This window comes from Hippichthys cyanospilos, chromosome 17 (assembly GCF_059441005.1).
Source record: "Hippichthys cyanospilos isolate Australia breed blue-spotted pipefish chromosome 17, RoL_Hcya_1.0, whole genome shotgun sequence".
Taxonomy (NCBI): domain Eukaryota; kingdom Metazoa; phylum Chordata; class Actinopteri; order Syngnathiformes; family Syngnathidae; genus Hippichthys; species Hippichthys cyanospilos.
The window spans coordinates 14,845,611-14,867,981 of record NC_142385.1 but is presented as its reverse complement, the minus strand read 5'-3'; the positions used below and the strand labels follow the sequence as shown (position 1 = coordinate 14,867,981).

General features: G+C 42.4%; 1 protein-coding gene across 1 annotated transcript in view; it reads right to left on the bottom strand.

The window, feature by feature from the left end:
- Positions 1-953: 953 nt before the first annotated feature.
- myo1d (myosin 1D) overlaps positions 954-22,371 on the bottom strand; it is a 36,342-nt gene continuing 14,924 nt past the window's right edge. The window contains exons 14-22 of the mRNA XM_088438773.1: positions 21,721-21,853; positions 21,353-21,519; positions 19,868-20,075; positions 15,494-15,717; positions 14,517-14,655; positions 14,186-14,290; positions 13,987-14,100; positions 11,658-11,812; positions 954-3,342 (exon numbers count right to left, since the gene is read on the bottom strand). Coding sequence (XP_088294899.1) covers positions 3,186-3,342; positions 11,658-11,812; positions 13,987-14,100; positions 14,186-14,290; positions 14,517-14,655; positions 15,494-15,717; positions 19,868-20,075; positions 21,353-21,519; positions 21,721-21,853 — 1,402 coding nt within the window. The 3' untranslated portion in view covers positions 954-3,185. The remainder of the gene's footprint in view (positions 3,343-11,657; positions 11,813-13,986; positions 14,101-14,185; positions 14,291-14,516; positions 14,656-15,493; positions 15,718-19,867; positions 20,076-21,352; positions 21,520-21,720; positions 21,854-22,371) is intronic.

Below are 22,371 nucleotides of genomic sequence, written 5' to 3'. Positions count from 1 at the left end.
GGGCGCGAAGGCGAGTGACTGAGTCAGCGGGCCGAAGCGCTAAGCAGTCATCACTGAGAGCCAATTAAAGGCCTCCGGTGACTGGCACCAAACTGCGGGAGGCGGCGTTGCCGTGGCGACGAGTGAGCGGGGGATGATGGACGCTTAGGGTTGATGGGGGGGGGGGTTATTTCTCTTCGCCTTTTTTAAAATTCTGTTAGTTTTAATTCGTTTTCAGGGCAAGATTTTAGCTTTATTAGTTTTGTATTTGTTTTCTTTAAATTGTCTCCTGAGAGCCAATCTATTCATTTGTGTCCATGACAGTGGACATTTGTTTTTGCTGTCTATCTTTTGACTCACTGGAGTTCGCCTAAAAAGTCCTAGTGTGCTCAGTAGAGGACATACTGGCCTTTCCATTGACGTCTCATTTTTTTGGTTGGGACGCAACTCACTTTGCTGTCTTGCTGAGACAAAATGGACACAACAGTGGACACAAATAAATAGGCTGGGTCTCATGAGGATATAGTTTATATATAAGAGACCAAATCTTTGAACCGCTGTCGTTAAGTAGAGCTGTGCAAATGATCATATCCTCCGCGGAGCCAAAATATTCATTTGTGTCCACTGCAGAGGACATTTGTTTTTGGTCTCTATCTTTTGACTAACTGGGAATCACATAAAAAGTCCTACTGTGTTCAGTAGAGGACATCCTGGCATTTCCTACGATGTATCGTGTGTGGTTGGAATGCAACTCACTTGGCTGTCTTGCTGAGACAAAATGGACACAACAGTGGACACAAACGATTAGGCTGAATCTCATCAGGTAATCGTGGAAAAAAAAAAAAAACACAACAACCTTTTCTCAAAAACTCAGGAATGACATTAACCAGTAGGAAACAAATCAAAGGACATATTTTCTCCAATAGTATGTTTGATTTAAGCAGAGACAAAATATTCACACAGGACTAGCAAAGTACTGCATGAACTGTTTATTGCTATGAGAATATGACATGTATGCAGAAAGGGTATCAAATGAGGCACATGTATATACAACATAAAAATAAATAATGGAAATTTGGCGTACACGGGATGGAGACCGAAGACACGTAGTTGGCACACCAGAAACGTGGGAGTCATTTTAAATGTACGTTTAGTTATTGTTGTTTTAAGGTGTACCTTGACTTTTTCACTTTGTTTGGATACAGTGGCAAAATGATCTCAATCACTGCCAAGGACGGCTATATCCTCTTATTCATGTGTCCACTTGAGTGGACATTCGTTTTTGGTTTATATCTTAGGATTCAATGAAGCTAGCCAACTAAGGCCTGTTATTTTCCAAGGTGTTTTTTTTTCTCCAGTTATGTCTCATTAGCCTGGGTGGGGTGCGATTAAACTTGCTCTCTTGCCGAGACAAAATGGACACAACAGTGGACAAATTTGACCAAGTTGGTCAAAAATCCATTTTAAGGCTGACAGCGAATGTGATGCCCTCGCATGTGGGCAAGGGGAGCCAAAGTTCAGAGAACAGCAAAAAAATTGAGAACTGCTGTTGGCCACAACTCACGCCTACTCACTCACACGCCAGCTGTTGATGTCATTCACATATCACATGTCATTCATATATATATATATATATATATATATATATATATATATATATATATTAGAAAATAAACTAGAAAGGAAGTTATCCTGCTCTTCTCCTTGGCGTGACTGTGCGAATAACAGACTAACAAGCGGGCCGGGGACTCGAGCGCACGCACTGTCCACTTGCGCGCCGCGCCACTGAACACAAAGCACGACAACTTTTGGCTCGCTTAACTTTGTCACACAACAAGACGCACAAAAGTGTGTGTGGCTCCTTTAGGTTTCAGTGCTTTGGTATCTGCTAGCATGCGTTAGCATAGCGGCTAATGCGGGACTCCGGGTTGTTGACATTCCAGCGTAGTCATATGCATTGAATTTTTTTTTAATATAAAAATGGTACCACTAATCATAGGTTACATAAAAGCATTCACGCTAACTTTTGGACATATTATAGCAGCAGTTCTCAAACTTCCTGGGTCCAAAGAAGAGACATTTTCCCTCCCAAAATATTTAGCTGTAGGAGTATCATGACGACAAAGATATAAGAAATTAAAGGTACATTTTAGAAGGTTTTAACAGCGGTGCGTTGATAGGCGCTGTTATTTGGAATTTTTTTTTTTTTTTTTGCTTTGGCTTACACAGTGGCGCGTATTGATGGACACATTTTATTGTGAAGAAAAGTGTTTTTAGCATGGCAATAAATGAGAATAAAACTATATTTACTAAATATAAAAATATACTAAATATATGAACACTCCTATTAAGCTTTTGATTGGCCAAAGCTAAAAGGAGGAGGAGCTTTTGCTGTTTGTTTCAACCCATTGGCACATATGTGTATGTATATATATATATATATATATATATATATATATATATATATATATATATATATATATATATATTGGTATATATATATATATATTGGTATATATATATATATATTAGTGCACCCTTAAACAACAGACCCCAGTTTGAGAACTGCTGAATTAGAGTTGGATTTGTTTCCCGTCCTGAATTATCAGCGACATAGCAAAATTGACAAAACACAACAAGAAAAAAAACATTTTTAAAACACACATTGGTTTTTTTTTGGTCTGTTTGCTTTTACTTACTCATTCACACGTCTAGTTAAAGTTTTCTTTTAATACAGTAATAAAAAAATACCAATATGTGTTCTAAAAATTGTTTTTTTTTGGTTTTCATTGAACATTGAAATATGGTATGTGGCTAACGATATGTATAAGCTGCATCTGCATTGCACTTTAAATTAATTTAATTAAATTGTGGACATGTTCAACACATCCCAACTAAAAAGTAAAAAAAACCCAAAACAAAACGAAACAAAAAAAAGCCTTTGGCTTCAACGAACATTTCGAATTTCTGGTCTTCCATTTTGACGTCCTTGATTAACATAAAAAAAAGATATTCAACTTATCAGATTGACAACAAAAAAGTCAATATTGCACCAAGCAAACAATTAAAGAAGGACAGAACATCACTTTTATGGATGATCCAGCAGTGCTAACTTTTTTTTAAAGCTGTGATTGGACGATTGAGGGGAAGCCCCGCCCGGAATGAACAAAGGAGTCAATCACCTTCCCGGCCTGCTGGGGGCGCAGTCAGTGGGCGGGGACAGCCAGCACGTAGCCGGATCGGCTCTTGATGAAGTCGGGCTGCGATTGGTCGATCTTGGGCTCCACCACCACGGTGCACTTGCGGCCTTTGATGCTGCAATGGATGGGGCTGTTGACGTTCACCTGCAGCTTCCGCCGCTCGCTGACCCAACGAAAACACAGGCGACATCATCAACTAGTGCGTCAATGTTTTGCAAACGAGTCACTTTAATGCAAACGCAAAATGACTTGCTTCATGTTCCAATTCATTTGCTCTCGAATTGAAAAGAATGTTTTGTTGTCTTTTTTTTTTTCATCAGTGGCTATTTTCAATGTGCTTTATATTCTATTGATTTATAATTTTCTTCATCTTTTTATCCTTTAAATGGTGGGTGCATATATGATTCTTGTTCTTCTGAGTCTTGTCATACAAAAAAAGGAAAAAAAAAAAAAAGGATAGTCCCTGCATCCCACAAGGGCTAAAAATGGTACAGGTAGTGTGTAGCATCCATCATGAAACAGGAAGTGGCTCGCTAACTAGCAAAACACAAATGCGCACCAGCTCGGGACAAGTCATCACCTGATGACAGCAACTTGTTATGCAATCGCAACAAGTCACACACACACACACACACACACACACACACACACACACACACAGAAAGACACGAACATAAACACGCCTCCCACACGGCACTCCTCCACAGAGGTGCTGCATGGAGCTTCAGTCGGAGCGGAGGGGAGAAGTCACTGCTGGTTGCCATAGCAACCTCCGCCAGCCCAACTCCTCCATCTGTCATGGCCGCCAGCCAAAGGTACTTTGTGTGTGTGTGTGTCTAGCTGAAATGCCAGAGGGACGCTGTGCTTGGCGTGAAGGGCAAACACTGAGGATTACTTACACACACACACATACACACACACACACACACACCCTCTCTCGGAATAGATAACACAATGAAATCACAATTTGTCGATTTTTTTTTTTTAGGTCACAAGATGATCATTTTTTTCCCCAGCAGGCCGTCTGAGCTGCTCTGACCTCCCCCGAGGCATCCGTATACTTCTCCGGCCTCTCATACTGGAAAATCGTTTTTTATTTTATCTTCCTCCGATCACATTTTAATCACCGAACAGCACCGGCATACACACACAGACGCACACCCTTGTTTGTTGTGACTTTGCAGCACCAGCTCAACGGGACTTTTCTGGCAACCAGATTGCCTGTATTTTACTGTAAAACTATTTTTATTCATTTATTTTTTAATACTGCTATTTAAATATTATCGGGTCATCGTGACCCGGAGTTTGCTTTTTTTTTTTAAGCAGCAATAATTAGGAAAAAAAAAAAAAAAATATATATATATATATATATATATATATATATATATATATATATATATGTGCCAAGCAGAACCCTTTTACTGTAACTATCAACTGGAGTGTTAAATTGCATCCTTGACTTCTATAGCCATCAATGGGAGTGATTAATTTTTTTTTTTATTCCCACACATGCCAAAATGTGATAATGAGGTCTGATGGCAGACACGTTCAATGCCACAGCAATCGTGACCTGAAATGAGCAAACAAATGACGACAAGGTAACAATGGGGCAGTTCCACTTTGCCCGTCTCCCTCTGCCCGCCGACTACAATTACAAGGCCAATCAGAAGGTTCTAATCCCCATGAAGGATTAACAGCGCATCCTCTGGATTATTCCGCATTAGTTTGATCTACGCGCGGCTAATTAGCACGCGTGTATATACGGCGCACGGCAGTCTCTTCTGACAAAGGGCACGCGAAGGACGGAAATGCTAATTAGAATCGGTACTCCTTATTATTCGCGCGTCTGTGCTGACTGAGCACAAAGCAGCAGAAAGAGCAAATCGGCAAATTCGCATCTCGCAGGGAGACCTTTTCATGTTTGCAAACAAAAGGTGACTGAAAAAGATGATAAAGTGCGGAGCCCGACGGCCAAGTGGATTCCTAGCGCAACTTCTTTGGTTTGACTCGATGCTCGGCTTGCCGGCGGCGGCGGCGGCGAGGCCTCGCTCCAGGAGCTCCGCATCGACTTTCTCTCCCTCTTGAATACATTTAATCGATAGCGCTTTCTTTATGCCTTCCTGCCGACCGAGAACCGTGCTGCGCCTGCGGCTCAGCGGCGTTCGCACAACAACTTTATTGTTATTTGACTGGAAACCGCTCAACCTGTGATCGTTTCCAGCGCGGCGATTCTCAACACGGCAGAGGATTATTCGCAAGACGCGATGATAGCGCCGCTCAGACCACTGATGGGAAGAACAAATACTGTTACCGTACCTAACCCATGTGGCATTATGTTACAAATTATGGAGATTCCTTATTTTTTTTTTTTTTACGGTATCATAAAAGAATAAAAGGGAGGAAAAAAAACTGAGCTGAATTTTCCAGCAGATGATTAAAAGATGTAAAATTTCAGAACACAATCATTCTGATATTTCTATGTGACTGCAGCTGGACGTGCGAGATTTCGGACCATATAAAACCATTATAGTTACAATTTTTGGGAGGCATCTTAATAGGATTTATGACATTGATTTTCCTGCGATTTTTGCAACGTTCCGTTGAGCGGCGCTCGAACGAAATGTGCCATGAAAATATGAGTCGTCAGCTCGTCAACAATTGAACCGAGACCTGGTAATAATAACTAGCTTGCGAATAACAACCGTTTCAGCTCAACAGCATCTTTGGTACGTCTCCAAATGGCCGAATGTTTAATTTGTGAAAATACAGCAACAAAAAGCATTAGCCACCAGCTCGCAACGTTAACAAGTTTGAAATATCTTTGATGACATCTCTCGATGTCCCACTGAATGGATGCGGGCCTTTCCACACGCCTACAAAAGTCGCTAGCCACTAGCTTGTGATAGCTTGTGAGCTATACAGCTAATTAGATAATAAACATAATTTCTTGTATCGTAGGGAGGACAAAGTGTGATTTCCTTTGTCTTGTGAAGGTATCCGCACTTGTCTCGGGGTATTTTTGCCACCTAAGGCAGTTCCATTTACAAAGGGAAAACAGCAGCAGGTGATGTGTTTTGATGGGCTTTCATTGGCTTATTATTTTATTCATGCTTCGCGGAGGACGCTCATGTGTTGCCTCCTCCACCTGCTCCATATGTTTGCCGCGATTCAGTCACATATCAATAACGGCGACTCCAAAGAGGGGAAAACAAAAGCACCGACACGTGGCGTGAGCCGGCAGGAGGTCGGCCTTACGACATGTGGACATTGACCGTCCGTCTTCCCGCGGGACGGCGGGTGAATGGCGCGTGCCAATAACAGATGTTGCCAGGAATCGGCACATGCGGCGCTTAAACAAACGCGCCGCCTCAGCGAACGAGTGGGAGGTGAGGCGGAGCCGGAAACGCAGAAAAAGCGGCGGGATCTGTCTCTTGGGGGTGACGGTCTCACTCCGCAGATGGCGGCGGCGGGGGGTGTGGAACGAGCCTTTGTGCCAATGAGCTACTGTCGCTATTGTTACTCGCTGATCAGGAAAAGCAAAACATGTCCGCTGAAAACTAAAAATTTAGAAAATGACATGTAGTGTATGAAAAACAAATAACTTTGGGAATACCCATGCTAGCTTAATGCTAACATATGATGGAAAACACCATTGGTGCGCTAACAACTAGCATTAATAATCATACAGGCATATAATGAAGAGAGTAGAGTCTTATGTGAAGTATTAGACTTTCTGGCTATATTACACTGCCCCCAGTGGCCATGTTGGGCACACCATAACGAGCAGCAAAATAAACTGAACTGAGGCATTAGCTTTTGATTCACAAAGTGCTTGATTTTGTTTATGTTTTATTTATTACCGGTTTTACAATATGAACTACAATACATTGGTATTTTCCTAATTAAAAATAGATTGGAAACATATTTGTTGAGGTTTCATAGAAGGCCGTAATCGATTCATGGAATTTCCATTTCCACATCCAATTACACTCAACCTTTAAGAACTAAATTGGAGGACCGGGACAAATCTCTGCACTGAAGGTCATCAGAGGACGCAGAAGGAAATTGAGCCGCATCAAAGGAACACATGAGGCTCCTGAAGAAGGAAAAGGAAGCGTGAAGACGCGCTCAGTAATATAGCGTAGCAAAGGTGTCCAACAGGATGTACGATGGCGGCGAGGAAATGAGGTCATCGGGCAAGAGAGTCTGACACAGGACAGGTGGCGGAATCATGCATGTCTTGACAGCGGTCGTGAGATGGGGGGGGGGGGGGGGGTGTCGCTGTTGCCGGGCGAAACGTGCGCCCATGAATTTAGCGGTCACAGAAAAAGATTGTGACGTTAGGAAGGTGCTTGATGGCAAAAACCATAAGAACAATTGACCTTCAAGTGTTTGTATGTACAGCGGTTTACAGAAATCAATCGACAGTTTTGAAAAGCAAATCTTTTGGACAACCAATGGCAACAAAAGTCCGAACGCCTCTCAGTGAAAATATGTAAGATACATGCTGTGAGGATTTAGTCTTGCTTCTGTACTTCTGCAGCAAACACGGAGGCAGGCTGCGGGCTTATTAATGGATCGCTTACTGATCAGACAAACATGGAAGCAGCTGTCGCCATGGCAACTGCATCTGCAGCGCCCCAGAAAGGAAACGAGAGAGAAGCGGGAGAAGAAAAACAAAAGAGGAACGTGTGGAATGTCAGGTGCAAAAAAAAGAGGAGAAGGGGCGCAGCTGGTGGGACAAGGGAGGAAGGGGAAAGGGGGGTGATGGAAAAGAAGGAAAAGGGGGATGGGGGAAGGGGAGAAACACAAGGTGGATTAGAAAGCCAGAGTGAGAGACTGAGATGGATTACAGAAAAAATGGCAAAGGAGGGATGATCACGGCAATGTGAGAGAAATGGGAGGAAAAAGGAAAATAGAAAAAAGAAACACATGCAGAGACAGAAAGAAAAAAGAAGGACCAGAAGAAACGTGAGGAAGAAAAGAAAGAAAAGGTAAAAATGAAAAAAAGAGAAAGTGAGAAACAAAAACATGGCAAAAAGACACAGAAAGAAAAAGAAAGACAAAAAGGAAAGAGGAAAAAAGGAAGAAAATGTAAGAGAAAAAAAATGTAAAAAAAAAACAAAGAAAAAGAAAAGGAACAAATGATGAAAGAAAAAGATGGAGTTAAATGAAAGAAAATCAAAGGAAAAAAGAGAAAAAAATGAAAAAAAAACAAGAAAAAGAAAGAAAATATGACAAAAATGACAAAAAAACAAATAAAAGAAAGAATGAGAGAAAGGGAGCAATGGAGACAAAAGAGAAAGAAAATGAAAAAGAAAGGCAAAAGAAATATGTGAAAGAAAAAGAATAAAAATGAAATAAATACGAAAGAGAAAGAAAGAAATGATAATAAGAAAACGAGAAAGAAAGAAAAAAGTGACAGAAAGAAAAAAAAACAGAAAGAAAAAAGAAAGAAAGAAAAAAAGAAAAATTTAAGAGAAAGAAAAAAGCAGCAATGATGGAAGGAAGCTGAAGGGAAAACAGAGAGAGTGAGAATGTCCTGACGAAGAAATGAACAAAGAAAGAAGAGAAGGAAGTATAGTTGAGCACGAAGGAGAAAAACGCAATGTAACATCAGAAAACGAGGGCTCGAAAGAAAAAAGAAGGGATGAAGCAACGAGGAGAGGACGAAAGAAAGAAAGAGAGGGAAACAAACACAATCGGGTAGGGAAGGAAGAACGAAAAACGGAAGAAAGTAAATGAGTGAGGAAAAGAAAACAGGGGACGAAAGCTCTCAGAGAGCAAGGTCAAGGAGGATTTTTTTTCTCCTTTAACGACGGGCCGATAATGAGGGCAGAAAAAAGACGTGACGGAAAGACGAGCGCGCGGCTCGCATGGGTGATGAAGAAACATTGGATTCAGCAGAAAGTCCGGCGACCTTGGCGAGGACCGGCAAATCGACTCCCTCCCTCTCTCTCTCCCTCTCGCTCCACCATTGCGCCGCAGACCCAAATGCACTTTGACACCTTCCCTTTTGCAAAAGTGCTGACGTCCTCCCGTTGAAGTATTCACATTTGAGACGCTCCCGCCGAGCCTCCTTCAATCTCCGCGTGACACACGCCATCGCCATCTCCTCGGTAATATAGCGGACGGTTAAATAAACGCGGCAATGATCGCATTGAATCGCATGGAGGTGTGCCTAATGAAGTGGGTAATGGTAACAAAAAAAATGTGTAAAAGTTGTAGAAAATTTGCTATTTTAGGCAGAAATTGTAACTCATAATTAGCATTTCGTGGGCCATATTCAATGATGTGGCGGGCCGGATCTGGCCCCCGGGCCTTGGGTTTGACACCCGTGATTTAGAGCAATAAAAAAATTCTTTAATTTGACAACTAAATTCTTTTTGACCTGCAATCAAGACTTTTAAAAACACATTTTTTCGTCACTTGCCGTAAACTGATAATGGCGTCACATGCTGAAGGCTCAGGTGACGGCCGATCAGTCACTATTCAGCTGGAGAATGTCACATGACCAACAGGGGAGCCGTGATTGGTCGCCTGAGCCATGAGCACAGGTGATGTCATTTTCAGTCCACTGCACATGAAAAACTCGTTAACAAAATGTTAAAATAAACGCACTAGCCCTAAGTTAGGCAAACACTATGAATATTAAGTTTAGGCTAGAACTGATTTTAAACCAGTATTCATTATTTTTTATTTTAATAGATCAAACCTTTAAATAAACGTTTCTTGGGTTTATTTCTTCCGCTAAAATTGATAAAATCATAACTGTTGAGAATGGAGAAAACGGACATTTACAATTTTGTCCATATCGCCCAGCCCTACGATTGATTTCGGAGCCGCGTCCCAATACTTTAGTCCATAGCGTTGTTTTTCAGCACACCTATTATCAAAGAAAGAAGGCTGCATGGGCTCTAAAAATAGTCGGCAGCAGCAGCACAGCTTTAAATATTTCATCTCCTGCTCAGAAATGAAACGAGGGGAGTCAAGTGAGGTTGAGATGGGATGGGGGCGGGGTTGTTTCCAAACGATGGAGGAGGCTTAAGCCTCCCCCCGATTTTGGGGAGGGAGGGGGGCAACAACAGAGGTTGCCTAGTAAAGCAACTCTATTTCTGCTGCTTTTCAGCCACGCAAAAACGGAGGCTGAAAAGAAATCATTTCACGACAAAATTGAGCGTGCGGGTCCGCTCGTTTTTCAAGGACACGTGAAGGGTAATCCCATGTGGAGCGGCGGCGCCAAAACAATTACGCGGCCACACACACGTCACGTGTACGCCATCAGATTATCTCACGCACACATACATGTGCGCATGTCACGGTGACGGATGAGGTGGCGTGAAGAGCTTTATTCCCCAATGGAAGGCCGCTCATTTGTTACTGCCCCGAATATTAGATGTTATTTTGTAGAGGATAAAGAATCTATGCCTTTTGAATAGCTTTAAAATCTGTCTGCATGTGTTGCTTCACCTTTAGTGTTCAATTAAGTCATCTAAAGGGTTCTAAACACCACACCAAAACAAGAATGTAAAGAAATAAACTGTAAACTTTCCTTTCATTATTATTGTAATAATACTATATGCTACACCACTGTATATTATTATAATATTATACTATAATTATACTATAACAGTGGCTATCAACCTTATTTCGATGATCCATCCCGCCGCGATTTTTGAGCAGCATTTTTGGAAGCAGGTGGGGTTTTAGACATGGGGTTCTTAAAACAGAGATGTCTGATTCAATAGACTTCAGAACAAAATTTGTAGGGGTATTTTTTGTCTCGTTTGCACTTAATTTTGAAAGTAAGATGTAAGAATTTAGTTACTTGTTCCTCCATGTTCAATAAGTTTACTATTAATTTGAAAAGATGTGTCAATTTGCCACTAAGTAGCTCCATTCAAATTAATTTGTTCCTAATTTGAAAAGAAAGCTGCACTGTTTCAGTCACATCATTGTAAAGGCATTAAATTAGATTTGCTGATGGGTGCAGAAACATTTGCATTTGAGAACTATTGTACTTTATATTATGAATACATTATTATCATTTATATTATTAACATTATCATATATCAAAAGCAGATATAGAAATAAAGATGCCTTGCCTTTGCATACTGTAGTATTTCAGTGTTTGTTTCGTTAAAATATTCACTCAAACAGCAACCGCTGGGAAATCTCCGCAGAAACAATGTACTATAACTATCATTATTCGTAATATGAACAATAAATTCTATTATTTCTGTGGCAGTTGATCAGATTTTTTTCTGGGGGGAAAATATACCCTGCAAGAGGAAAGCTGCTATAAATAACGCATTATTTGAATTTCTATAAACAAAATATATTGAAAAATGACAAAAAAAGGTCTTTTGTAAAGGCAAGTTGCTGTTAGCTGCTTAGCAAAAAATGCTAACGTCACACTACGAGTAGAAGCTTTCTCTATGGAATTGGGGCAGAAAAGTGGAGCGTTTGCCACGTTACCTCTTGAAGTGGCTGAGCACGGCGCCCACCAGCTCCCCGATGCGGCTCTCGTTGGCGGGTACCAGGCCCTGCAGGCACACCACCAGGTCTCGGCTGTCCTTGGTGTGGAACACCACCAGCTGATCCTTGCCCGGCGACACGCTCATGCCCGTCACCTGTCACGCACGTCAATCAAAAGAATTACAATTAGAGCAAGCAACTTCATCTTTGTCAAAGTAGAAGGTCCTCCTCCGTGTTTTGGTGTCCGGTGATTGGAGCGATGCTGTGAAGATGATGTCTTTAGCGCGCGGGTAAATTGAGTTGAGGAGGAGGAAATAATCCATCAAAGTCAAAGCGGGTAAAGATTTATTGAAGTGCCTCCGCCCTGGGGGGGGAAACGGTCAAACGTTCGTTTAATCAAAAGCAGCAGGACCAACGCAGGGTTTGACTTATGCAAGGGCGGAGAAGGGAGATTAGCCATCTCCAGCTTCTGGTCCTTCATCTCACTTCCTGTTTATTTACACTTGTTGTTTTCATTCTCTTTCATTATGTTTATAGCCCCCCCCTTGCACGGCCCTGTTAATGGCCCCCACATTTACTGTATTTTGAAGACTTAATTAATCGCAAGGCAGCCTGCCGGCTTGTTGCTAACGAGTTGCTTAATGACACTTTCTCATTTGTTTTCTCGCCTTGATCCCCTAAATCACTTTTGATCCGGCGAGTGAAGCCGCGGTGGCCACTCTTCTGTCCCGCCATCTGTTTCATTGTCTGGTCGCGGGACAGCACGTGTTGACGGGGGGGTGCGCACATTGCTTTTGGCTTTGTGGGGTGGCTGATTCTGCAATCTGTTGACTTTTTTAGGGGGGGGATCAAATACACCGAGATATGATATTGTCTAATTAGGTTCCAGCTATTGCAAAGCCGTGCAGATGATAGTAACTATAAATATGTTATGTTATGCACGACTGCATGTGATTGGATTTTATTGCATTTATACATGCAACATGTTACTTCTATTTAACATGTTACTTCAAAAAAAAAAAAAGTTTGGCTTTTTGTTCAGAAACCATTTGAGCTGGAAATAATAATCAAAATAAAACCATTTTCAAACATTTACCGGGAGTAAATCAATTTAAGTAAGTTCCCCTTTTTTTGGATGTTGCAGACCAAACCAGTAAATGAATCTTAACTCATTCATTCCCAAACACGTTTTTCTATTCCTTATAAAGTTCAGACATTCAATCCTAGGCAATTATTGACAGTATTTTGTTTTTCCAAATTCTGGGGTAAAGGAAGGCCTGAAAATACACACTGAAATGCACTGAAAGAGTTCATTGATTCATGTTATGCATTTTTAGCCCTTTCAATTTGAAATAATGTCCCGTGTTCCAAAATATGAATGGAAACGAAAGTTTGGTTTGCCAATCTGATACACTGATTAATCGACAAAATAATGAACATTATTCAGTTGCTAAAATGCAGCCCTCCTGCTACTGATGAGGGTCAGCAGTTAAGTAAAGTTAGAGTCAGAAAAAGGAAAAAAGCCCAAAAGAAAGATAAGGAGATGAAGGACTCTTTCCGGGAAAGAGAATGAGGAAGATAGCCGCCAGACATCAGCTGATCCGCTCGGTCGCCATGACGATGCCGTCTCCTGGGAAGTCGTCATGGCAACAGCGGGACAGGCGCGGAGGCGAAGCGGGGGAGACGCATCAGGTGGAGGGTTTGAGGATGGGGGGTGTTGTTTCGCGGAACTTGGGAAAAGAAAAGTTGCAAAGTCGCTGATGCAGAGGTGTTGCTCCAATGGTGATGTCATCGCGTTGTGTTTTTCTTTTGCATATAGGCGTTAGCCTCGCAGTGCATGCTAAAGTTTTTTTTTTTTTTATACGTTTAATAAGTTGCTCTCTTTTCAGCATGTCATCACACTTACTCCAATGGCACCATGAGTAAACCTTTTAGCTAAAATGGTGTCTTTTTGTCATATTTCAAAAGAGGACAGCAGTTGCTCTACTGAATTTTGTGAAAAACTAACTGCCACACCCTGGGCGCCATCTGTCGCGACTCCGCGGCGTCAAGATGCGACCGCAGAGGCTCCTGGTTTTACCCCTGCCAGTTAAACCCTTGGTGCTGTTCTTTGCGCCCCCGCTAGTCTAAATACGGTGTTCTGATTGTGGTTTTTTTTTTTTTTTTTGCTGCTATAGTATTAAACTTTTCAATCCACAATACTCATGTCACGCTAGCTAGAGGTAAGCTAATGTAGACGGGTGACTTATTCATATTCCGATTATTAATCGGGATGCTATGCTGAGACTGATTTTTTTTTTTAAGAGTAAGGGAAATGAAAGTGTCCTACATTGTAGAGGGGGATGCTCTTCATGGGTTTGTACTGTTTGAGCGGGTCCATCTTGTACAGGTGGCGGTCGGTGATGAGCACAGCTCTGTCCTCCGCCTTGTGGAAGTGGTTGATCTGGAAAAAACAAGGCGGGGTTGTCATTCAAGTCGGGTTTCTCTAAAAATACCGTAATATGCAAAAGTGATGATTTGCAAGCCACCTTGCGTACGTTGCACGCGAACAAGACCCGCATGAATTTGTCTTTGCGCTGGAGCTCGCTGGAGACCAACGCGAAGGACGCCGCGCTATCGGGGCTGTCTCGCTTCTGGAAAAAAAAAGACACGATAAGGATTGACACATTTTTGAGGGGCCATCATATGTAATCGGTACCCTGGGGCCCCTTCCCGCGCCCCTAATCGCTCCTTTAAACTAAGCGTGCCTTTTAGAGAAGAACAAATAATCAAAGTGGTTCTTCAGGCTTCATTTTCCCAAATAGTTAACAAAGAGTAAAGCACAACGAGGCAGGGATTGACTCTATTTCTGTTATTTACCATGTAGTTTCCTTCCCAGGGCCTCTGTAGCCCCAAGTCAACCCTGTGGCCCTTGAGGGCCTCCAGGCAGGCCACCTTGGCCCTCACCTGCAGAGCCTCCTCTGCACTAAGGCCTCGGATCAGCGTCCATGCCCACCACCTGCGGGATGGAATAAGACAAACAAAAAACCCCCCACCTCATTAGAGCAGCGGAAAATCGACGGGAATCCACCCGGCAAACTGCCGTTAGGATGAAAGGAAGCGACGGGTTTTTGGAAGGTGCAGGGAAAAAAAAGAAGAAAAAAAATCCATTCCCAGTGTGTGCAGAAGGAACATGTTTCAAAGGGCTGCATCTGGATAAGAAAGGAGACCCGAGGCCTTGTCAGTCTCCAGCGGTTCGCGGGTCAACTCCGCGGCTGCCAGGTTTGGAAAAATACCGACTGAGAGGCCATGCGCTTGGAATCGCACTTTGTGTGTTTGGAATACTTGAAATCGCAAGGAAGCAGCCAAAAATATCTCATCTATTCATTTTTTGCAAACAAATATTAAAATGATGCAAAGCTGAATAGAAAACCATGCATTTTTAGGACTGAACAAGACTTTATTTACTCATATTCTTGCTCGGGACTTAAGTAATTCAGAGATATATTTAGCTTAATAATTTTAAAAACATTTATTACTTTATTAACAACTGAATATATCTCAAATTTAAGTGAATTACTTTCTGTAAACTACATTTGTAATCTAAATTACATTTGTTAATGTAACGATATATCATTTAGCCCAAATTCATATCACTCTAGGCTAAGGTCCCTGAAGATAAAATTGCAAATGATGGAGAGCCAAGAGGTTAGCAAGAGCTACCTTAGCCTGGAGCTACGATATGAGCTGATAGCATCTCGTTTTTTCTGTTGTTTTCTGTTGCATTATGGAAAATGGAAATAGCAGCCAGAACGCCACGTGCTACTCTTTGCTCATCCCCGGACTAGCGCACGAACCTGTTGTAGATGTTCCTGAGCGTCTCGTCGACCTTGCGTAGCACTTTGGGCGGCGCGGGCCACTTGATGTGCCGGCCGCGGTCCTTCATGGAACGCACGTTGCGGAAGCGGCGGTTCAGCTCGCGGATGTACGACTTGACCTTGTAGTAGCGGTAGGCCCTCAGGATGACCAGGGCGGCCCGCATGCGGCGGTACCGGATGCGAGCTAACGTGCCCCTCCACACCTGAAGGCGCCACACACACAGGACATCTCAGACGTGAAGATGACTACTGGCTCTATTTTAAGCTTAACTAGGCAGGCTGAGTGGCTATTAGGAAGAGAATCATGAATATTAAACGATAGCAGCACCCTTGGGTGTCATAACACTTCATCCAACCGCAAAGGATTAGCATCACCACCGTCACAGTGCACATTACTTACACAACAACACAAACATAAATAATTCATGGGTTTTACTTCGCTTCCTGATACCTTTATTTGTTACTAGTGTCGTTTCTGTTAGAGTATTCATTATTAACCACGGGGGAAATTTTGACCCAACTCGGGCTTTTAGATGTTTTTAATAAGTGATATTAAAGGAAAAGGACAAAAAAAATACTGCACAGATTGTCAAAAAATGTCGACTTTCAATATGCTGTCCTGCCGTCACTTCAAAATGCTTGCAAATGGAAGGTCAAGAGGTACACCCTGCAGATGTTAAATTTAGCTCATTTACTGACATTGAGCATTGAAAATATTTTCAATTTTGGTCATATTGAAACCCTGATGTTTTTTCGTGAATTTTGACCGCTTTTTTGCATTAATCCCTCCAGCAACAAACTCACGAACTGGGTTCAATAGAAATTTTTGTGTTGGGACCCCAAAACCACTTATTCTGATATGTTTACCACATATTCTGGATTTGGAATGTAAAAATTCTCTAAATCAAATAAACACATGTCGATCCAGTTAATTTGGATCTTTGACATCGATGGTCGTCAATGGCACTGAATGAGTGCATAATGTAAGTATTTCTGCCAGCTTTTTTTTTTGTGAGCAAAAATAAAATAGCAGACAAAATTAACAACATTTAACACCCGGCGCACAGTCATGATGGAGATGAATAATTCATGCTTTCTGGGAGGGTGTGTGTGTGGGAGGGGGGTGGGGGGGTGACTGAGAGGAGGAAGCACATTTCCAGCACATGAATAATAAAAGTGCGCAAGAGGTGGTCTTCACCTGATGAGCCCGCCACCATAATTGGAGAGGAGGATGATAAGTCACGCCGCAGCGCAAGTTGCCACCGGCTAATTTTTCTCATTCCCGCCACTGTTAATTATCTTTGCTGGATGAGGTCCGCCGCGTTGACAAGTGGGAATTCATTTGATCGATTTTAATACCTCTCCCAAGGAGGCAGACCGCGTTGTCACACATATAATGACAACTTCACAGCTTTTTGAAAGGTATATTATGCATTTGTTGAATAATTTTAGGGGTGAAAATGTTTTGTTTTCTGTTTCACTCTGGGGCTGAAACAGCTTGATTTCATGAAGGCATAGTACGATTATGGCGCGGATATTTGGCCTTTTTTTGGAAAAACTGAACAGTCTGGAGCTTTTCTTAGCAATGTATGTTATTTTGGGGAACTTCATTGACTGAAGAAAACTATATAGAGCTACTTACTTGTTTAAGTATTTATTTAACAGGAAATGTGGTCATGAAAAAGAAAAACTAACAAAGTTTGTGCAAATATCAAACGTTGTTGAAAAACACATTTCAACAAAATGGAGTGTGAAGATATACAGTATTGGCTCCAAAATATCTGTTATTCACCTCCGCGCTTACTATTAATTGTTATTTACCCCGCCCAACAGATAAAAGTATGTAAATCTCAAATTTACTGAAAAATTATGCTGTAACATTCAACTTCATTGATGTCAATATTTTTCCTTAGTGAAAATGAATATCTGTACCCAAATATTTGTTCGGGCCTCCTTGGTTAAAAATGATTGCTATTAGCTGAAAACTATCTCTAATTTCAATAGAGTCACCAAATGAATTAAACCCAAACCGGTGTATTAAAATTGGACTGAAGAAAGCCTTGAGGGAGGTCTCTGTTCTCTCATCCGGCACTAAATGATGCTAGCCCGATCCTAGCATTAGCGATAATGACGTGCGCCCGCATGAGCGGGAATTGGACGCCTGCTGCCCTGCGTTTATCCATGCCGATCCCTAATTAAAGTCAAGCGCTGTGGGGAGTGCGGGGGGGAGGAGCTGGAGGTCAATTGAAGGGGAGGAGGAATCAAATAAAAGAGCATCAAGACACAATAAATCACATCCACGCCGACGAAAAAATGCTCTCATTAAGGTGGAGGGGGGTCAGGGGTGTTTTCACGCACCGAAATGGCGGCGGCAAGACAACAACACCCTGGGGACCTCGGGGGGAGAGATAATCAGGCTCCAAATAAGCCCCCCAGACGGCGCAGCCATCCAGACCCGGGCCAATAAAAGTGGAGGCTTTTACTGCGCACTTGTCAGGATTTACAAGATCATCAGAGCCCAATGAGAACACAATGAATTGAGCAGTTCCTTTTGCACATGAAGCGCAAGGGGAGGGGTGGCCATGTACGGACCACCAGAGCCACAATACAGCCTGTTTTTGATGTTGCCCTCAAACAACAGATCTGATTCAAAAGTCATCAGGATTCTGCAAAGCATTCTGATGAGCTGATCATTTGAATTAGCTGCGTTGGTTGAAGGGAAACATAAAAAAAAAAAAACTGGATTCTGGGTTGCATGTTCTTTGCTCTTTATTCCTGTATCAAGACACTATGTATTTATTGAAACACTGCCCTCTAATGGAGGGAGGACTATTCTCCTAATTATCGTTATCGCATTTAAACTAAGTTTGCTTTTAAGGATCATATTGCAAAATGTTGTTACAATGACTCATTTGCAAAATGGCGATTGCATCTATTGAATGTTTGAACCAGTGATCTGGGCTCCGCCGGGAGGAAGCAGATTGGATGTCACGTCGAGTCTCCTAAAACTGGATTTGACTCTCCAATCCAGTGACTAAAGAGGCCGTTTTCCAAAGAGAGGACACGTATAGCAAATAAAAAGAATCTTGGCCACGCTGACAGCTGATGCCCTCAGAGCAGCGTACAAGGAGTAAAAGGCTTTGGAAAGCAATTAAGGCGGCGAGGGAGGAGAATTCCCCAGGGGAATCTTTGACAGGCACACACTGACTGGGATGTGGTCTGATGCGCTGGAATTTATGAAATATTCATTTGGTCACGTGGGAGCGAAAATGGAGGGGGGGGGACTCATGTCAGTCGGCCTCTCTTTCATTGTGTGATTCCTCCAAGTGGGAACTCGGTGGACTAAGAGGGGAAAAGGGAACAAAATAAAACCAAGAAGACTTAGTTATTGTTACATAACAGCAGGGCTGATATGCATGGTAACAAATGGCACACAAAGTATCCCATGGCCATGACAGCTAAGATGGGAGAATATCTGCCAACTTCATCACGTCAAAAGTTTAAAGGTAAGCAGAGCTGCAGTATGAAGTCCTTTGTCCCGTGGGTGCTCCCTTTGCCATCAAAAGCGGTTATCGCCTCGAGATAACGCGATAGGACTGGAGGAGAAAATGAGACGCGCGACTCTGCGGGAAGGACGAGGGATGGGGGATCAAGTGGATCGATACACGAAGGTCAAACGATCGATTGGCTTCAGAAGCTAATTTAACGGGAAGGTCTTGAACAGACTCGAAGGGAAGAAATGGGCCACGTCAAGAAATCTGCCCATGTAATTCCGATGGAATGGGATGAATTACAAAGAAAGAGTTGATGTGTGTGAGTGTGTGCGCGCCTGTCACTTGAAATGAAATCATGTCAGACAAAGCCGTGTTCCTCCTGTCAAACGGTTTGATTTGAGTGCAACTCACGGAGGATGTTTCCATGTCACGACATTGCTGACGTGACAAGTTGATAAAATGCCTGCCCGGCACAACGTGAACGGAACAAAATCAACTCTCTGATGCCTACAGACATCAAAAATCCATTTTTGCTCTGCTAAAAGTGAGTGTAGACCTCAAAGACAGTTTTATGAATCATTGACATTATTTGAGGAGCATTTTTTATTCTGCAGGTTATTCCAAGGGCCCTGAAGCAGTGATTTTGATATGAAACTATAATAATGTGATATTATTAACAATTGTTCCAGTTATTATTGTCTAAAGCATCAATTGTCTTATCTATAGGATTATGAAACGCCCGATTGCATTTGAATATGTGCCAAAGAAAAACTTCAAAATAAAAGCTTGATTGCATTGCATTGACCTCCATCGAGAAACCACTCATATTGAGCCTTGAAATATACACCGACTGACTGACCTTCTGCAGGAAGCAGACGATCTTCTCCAGCATCTCGGACCGTTGCTCTTCCAGGCTAAAAAGCGTGCGCGGCGTACGCACAAACACTTTGGTCTTGCCGTAGGCCACGTCGTCATCAAAATGGCAACCCCGCAGCAGCGTCTTGACGGCTTCCTTGTCCGAGGGAAGGTCGTGGTTGGGCCACGTGTACCGCGAGATCATCTTGTACCTGCGGGGCGGGATATGAAATTAAGGAAGGCATGTTACACATTTCATCATGTCATGACTACTGAAAGCAAAGAAGAAGAGGAGTCACGCTATATAGTCGAAGCCGCAGTGGCCCCCCGGGATGTTTTTTATGATATAAATCACTTTCAAAATAAATGGAACTTGTCATGAAGTTATTACACTCGAGAAAAATTGTAAGTTTAATTCATTCACTGTCATTGCCAGACATATATATCAAAAATATAGATATCAAAATGACTTCATTTACATAATCCTACCCTCACACACATTCAGTGACTTAAGGGCAAGGCTGGGTGAAGATCCTGCATTTCCATGATGCATTGAATCATCTTGGATGCTCAGATTAGATCACGCGCATACTTGATGCCTCAATAAAATATCTATAAACTCTGCTGCATGCGCCACACGTGAGAATCTGCACACTAAGATGAATGGAAGTGCTGTGTATGAAGTGCTGCTTTCATGAGAGAAACTGGGAATTTTTTTGCCCCCATCGTACTGTGCTGCAGCAAGGAGGAGTTGCTCACCCACTCGCAATGACCTTGCTCCATCCGGTTGTCACGGTAACAAATTCTATCCTCACTAATTGACCTTCCAATATACGAGGCTGGAAATACAGTATAAAACAAAGGTGTCAAGATCAAAAACAGGGTCTTGTAAAATGGACTATAATGTTCTCCTTTATTTTATGAGACACCTGACAGCTGTTTTAAAACGAAGAACTGCATAATAAGGCTCCTTTGATAGATAAAAGTCAGCCTTAGTCAGCTCATTTACAGCGACAATGTGAATGAGAGCGCCTCATTGAGCACAATGGCCGCTTCCTGTAACGAGACGTGTGATTCATAACTGCTTGGAGTATGCGGCGGCCTAACGATGACATCACTTGACAACACAAACAAATTCGGTGACCCGCAAAGACAGCGGCACCGTCTTGGAAAAACATCTGACACGTCGCTTCCTTGACATTTAGTGTGCCGAGTCAGCGCTCAAGCTGTAATGCCATAGATATGACATAATACTGCGTGGCCATTGCGGGGAGCGAAACAGATGGAAAACCAGCACGGAGACTGGTAAAGGAGCGACAATATGCATCATTGATAGCACATTTTTAAAATACATTATACACACAAATTAAGTTTCTTATTTACATTTTTAAACTCTCAAATAAGTAACCAGGGGATGGAAAAAAAAGGAAATATACGTCTTTGGGATAGAATGAGTTGTGTTTTCAAAGTTTTTTTTTTTTTCTTTTACCTCTGCAGGAATCTGGGGTACGTTTGTCGGTAGGCAAATCCGGCCCGGCGCACTCGGACGTTCTCCAGCAGGCCCAGGTACTCCACCTGGTGGCGGCAACGCTCGCGCTCGAAGAGCAGCGGTGACTTGACGTCGTTGGGCTTGATGCAGCGCACGTAGTATGGTTCCTGTAGAGCGCGACAGAAAAATTAAAGGTGTGTGTATGTTGTAGATCCACCTGCGATACATTTAACGCCTTAAAAAAATGACATCATCTACTCAGGATTCAGATACCCCATCATGGCTTAGCTTGCAAATGTTACATGACCAAACCCAGGAAATGATCCATGAAATCAAACACTGGTGAGTACGAGAAGATGAGAGGTCACCTTGCTAGCCAGGTTCTCCACCAAGGAGATCATGGAGTTTTTGAAGAGCGTGGCGGCGGTGAGCGGCCGCTTGGTGACCTCTGTGATGCTCAGCTTGCCCTCGGGCCACATGGCCTTCAGTACTGGGTTGGAACTGGACACAGCAAACAAAAATGGAACACATGCTTGGGAAACTGGTCAGGGCGATATGCTTAAGGGGTGCGCTGATACAATTTTTCAAACTTAGGATCTCCATTTTGCATCTTAGATTATTGTCAGATACAAAAAAAAAAAAAAAAACAATATGATACTTGCTTGTATTTATTTTGTCAGTCTGAAATGTTAAAAGATATCGGATCAAGTCACATGAAGCAAACAAGCAACAGCGGGTATGATAACGTGACCCATTTAGTCCAAACATTTGAGTGACATAGCAGTCCGATACCAGTAGCAGTTTGATATCAGCAGCAGTCCAATATCAGATTTTGTTATCGGTCCAATATCCGATATTGATTCAATACGCAATACTGAAATTGGGCCTATAGCCGATGCTGACATCGGACTGTTATCAGATACAGACATCGATACGTTTGATACCACCATCAGTTAGATATCAGATACTCATCAATCTAATATACGATACCATTATTGGTCTGATAGCCATCGGATAAG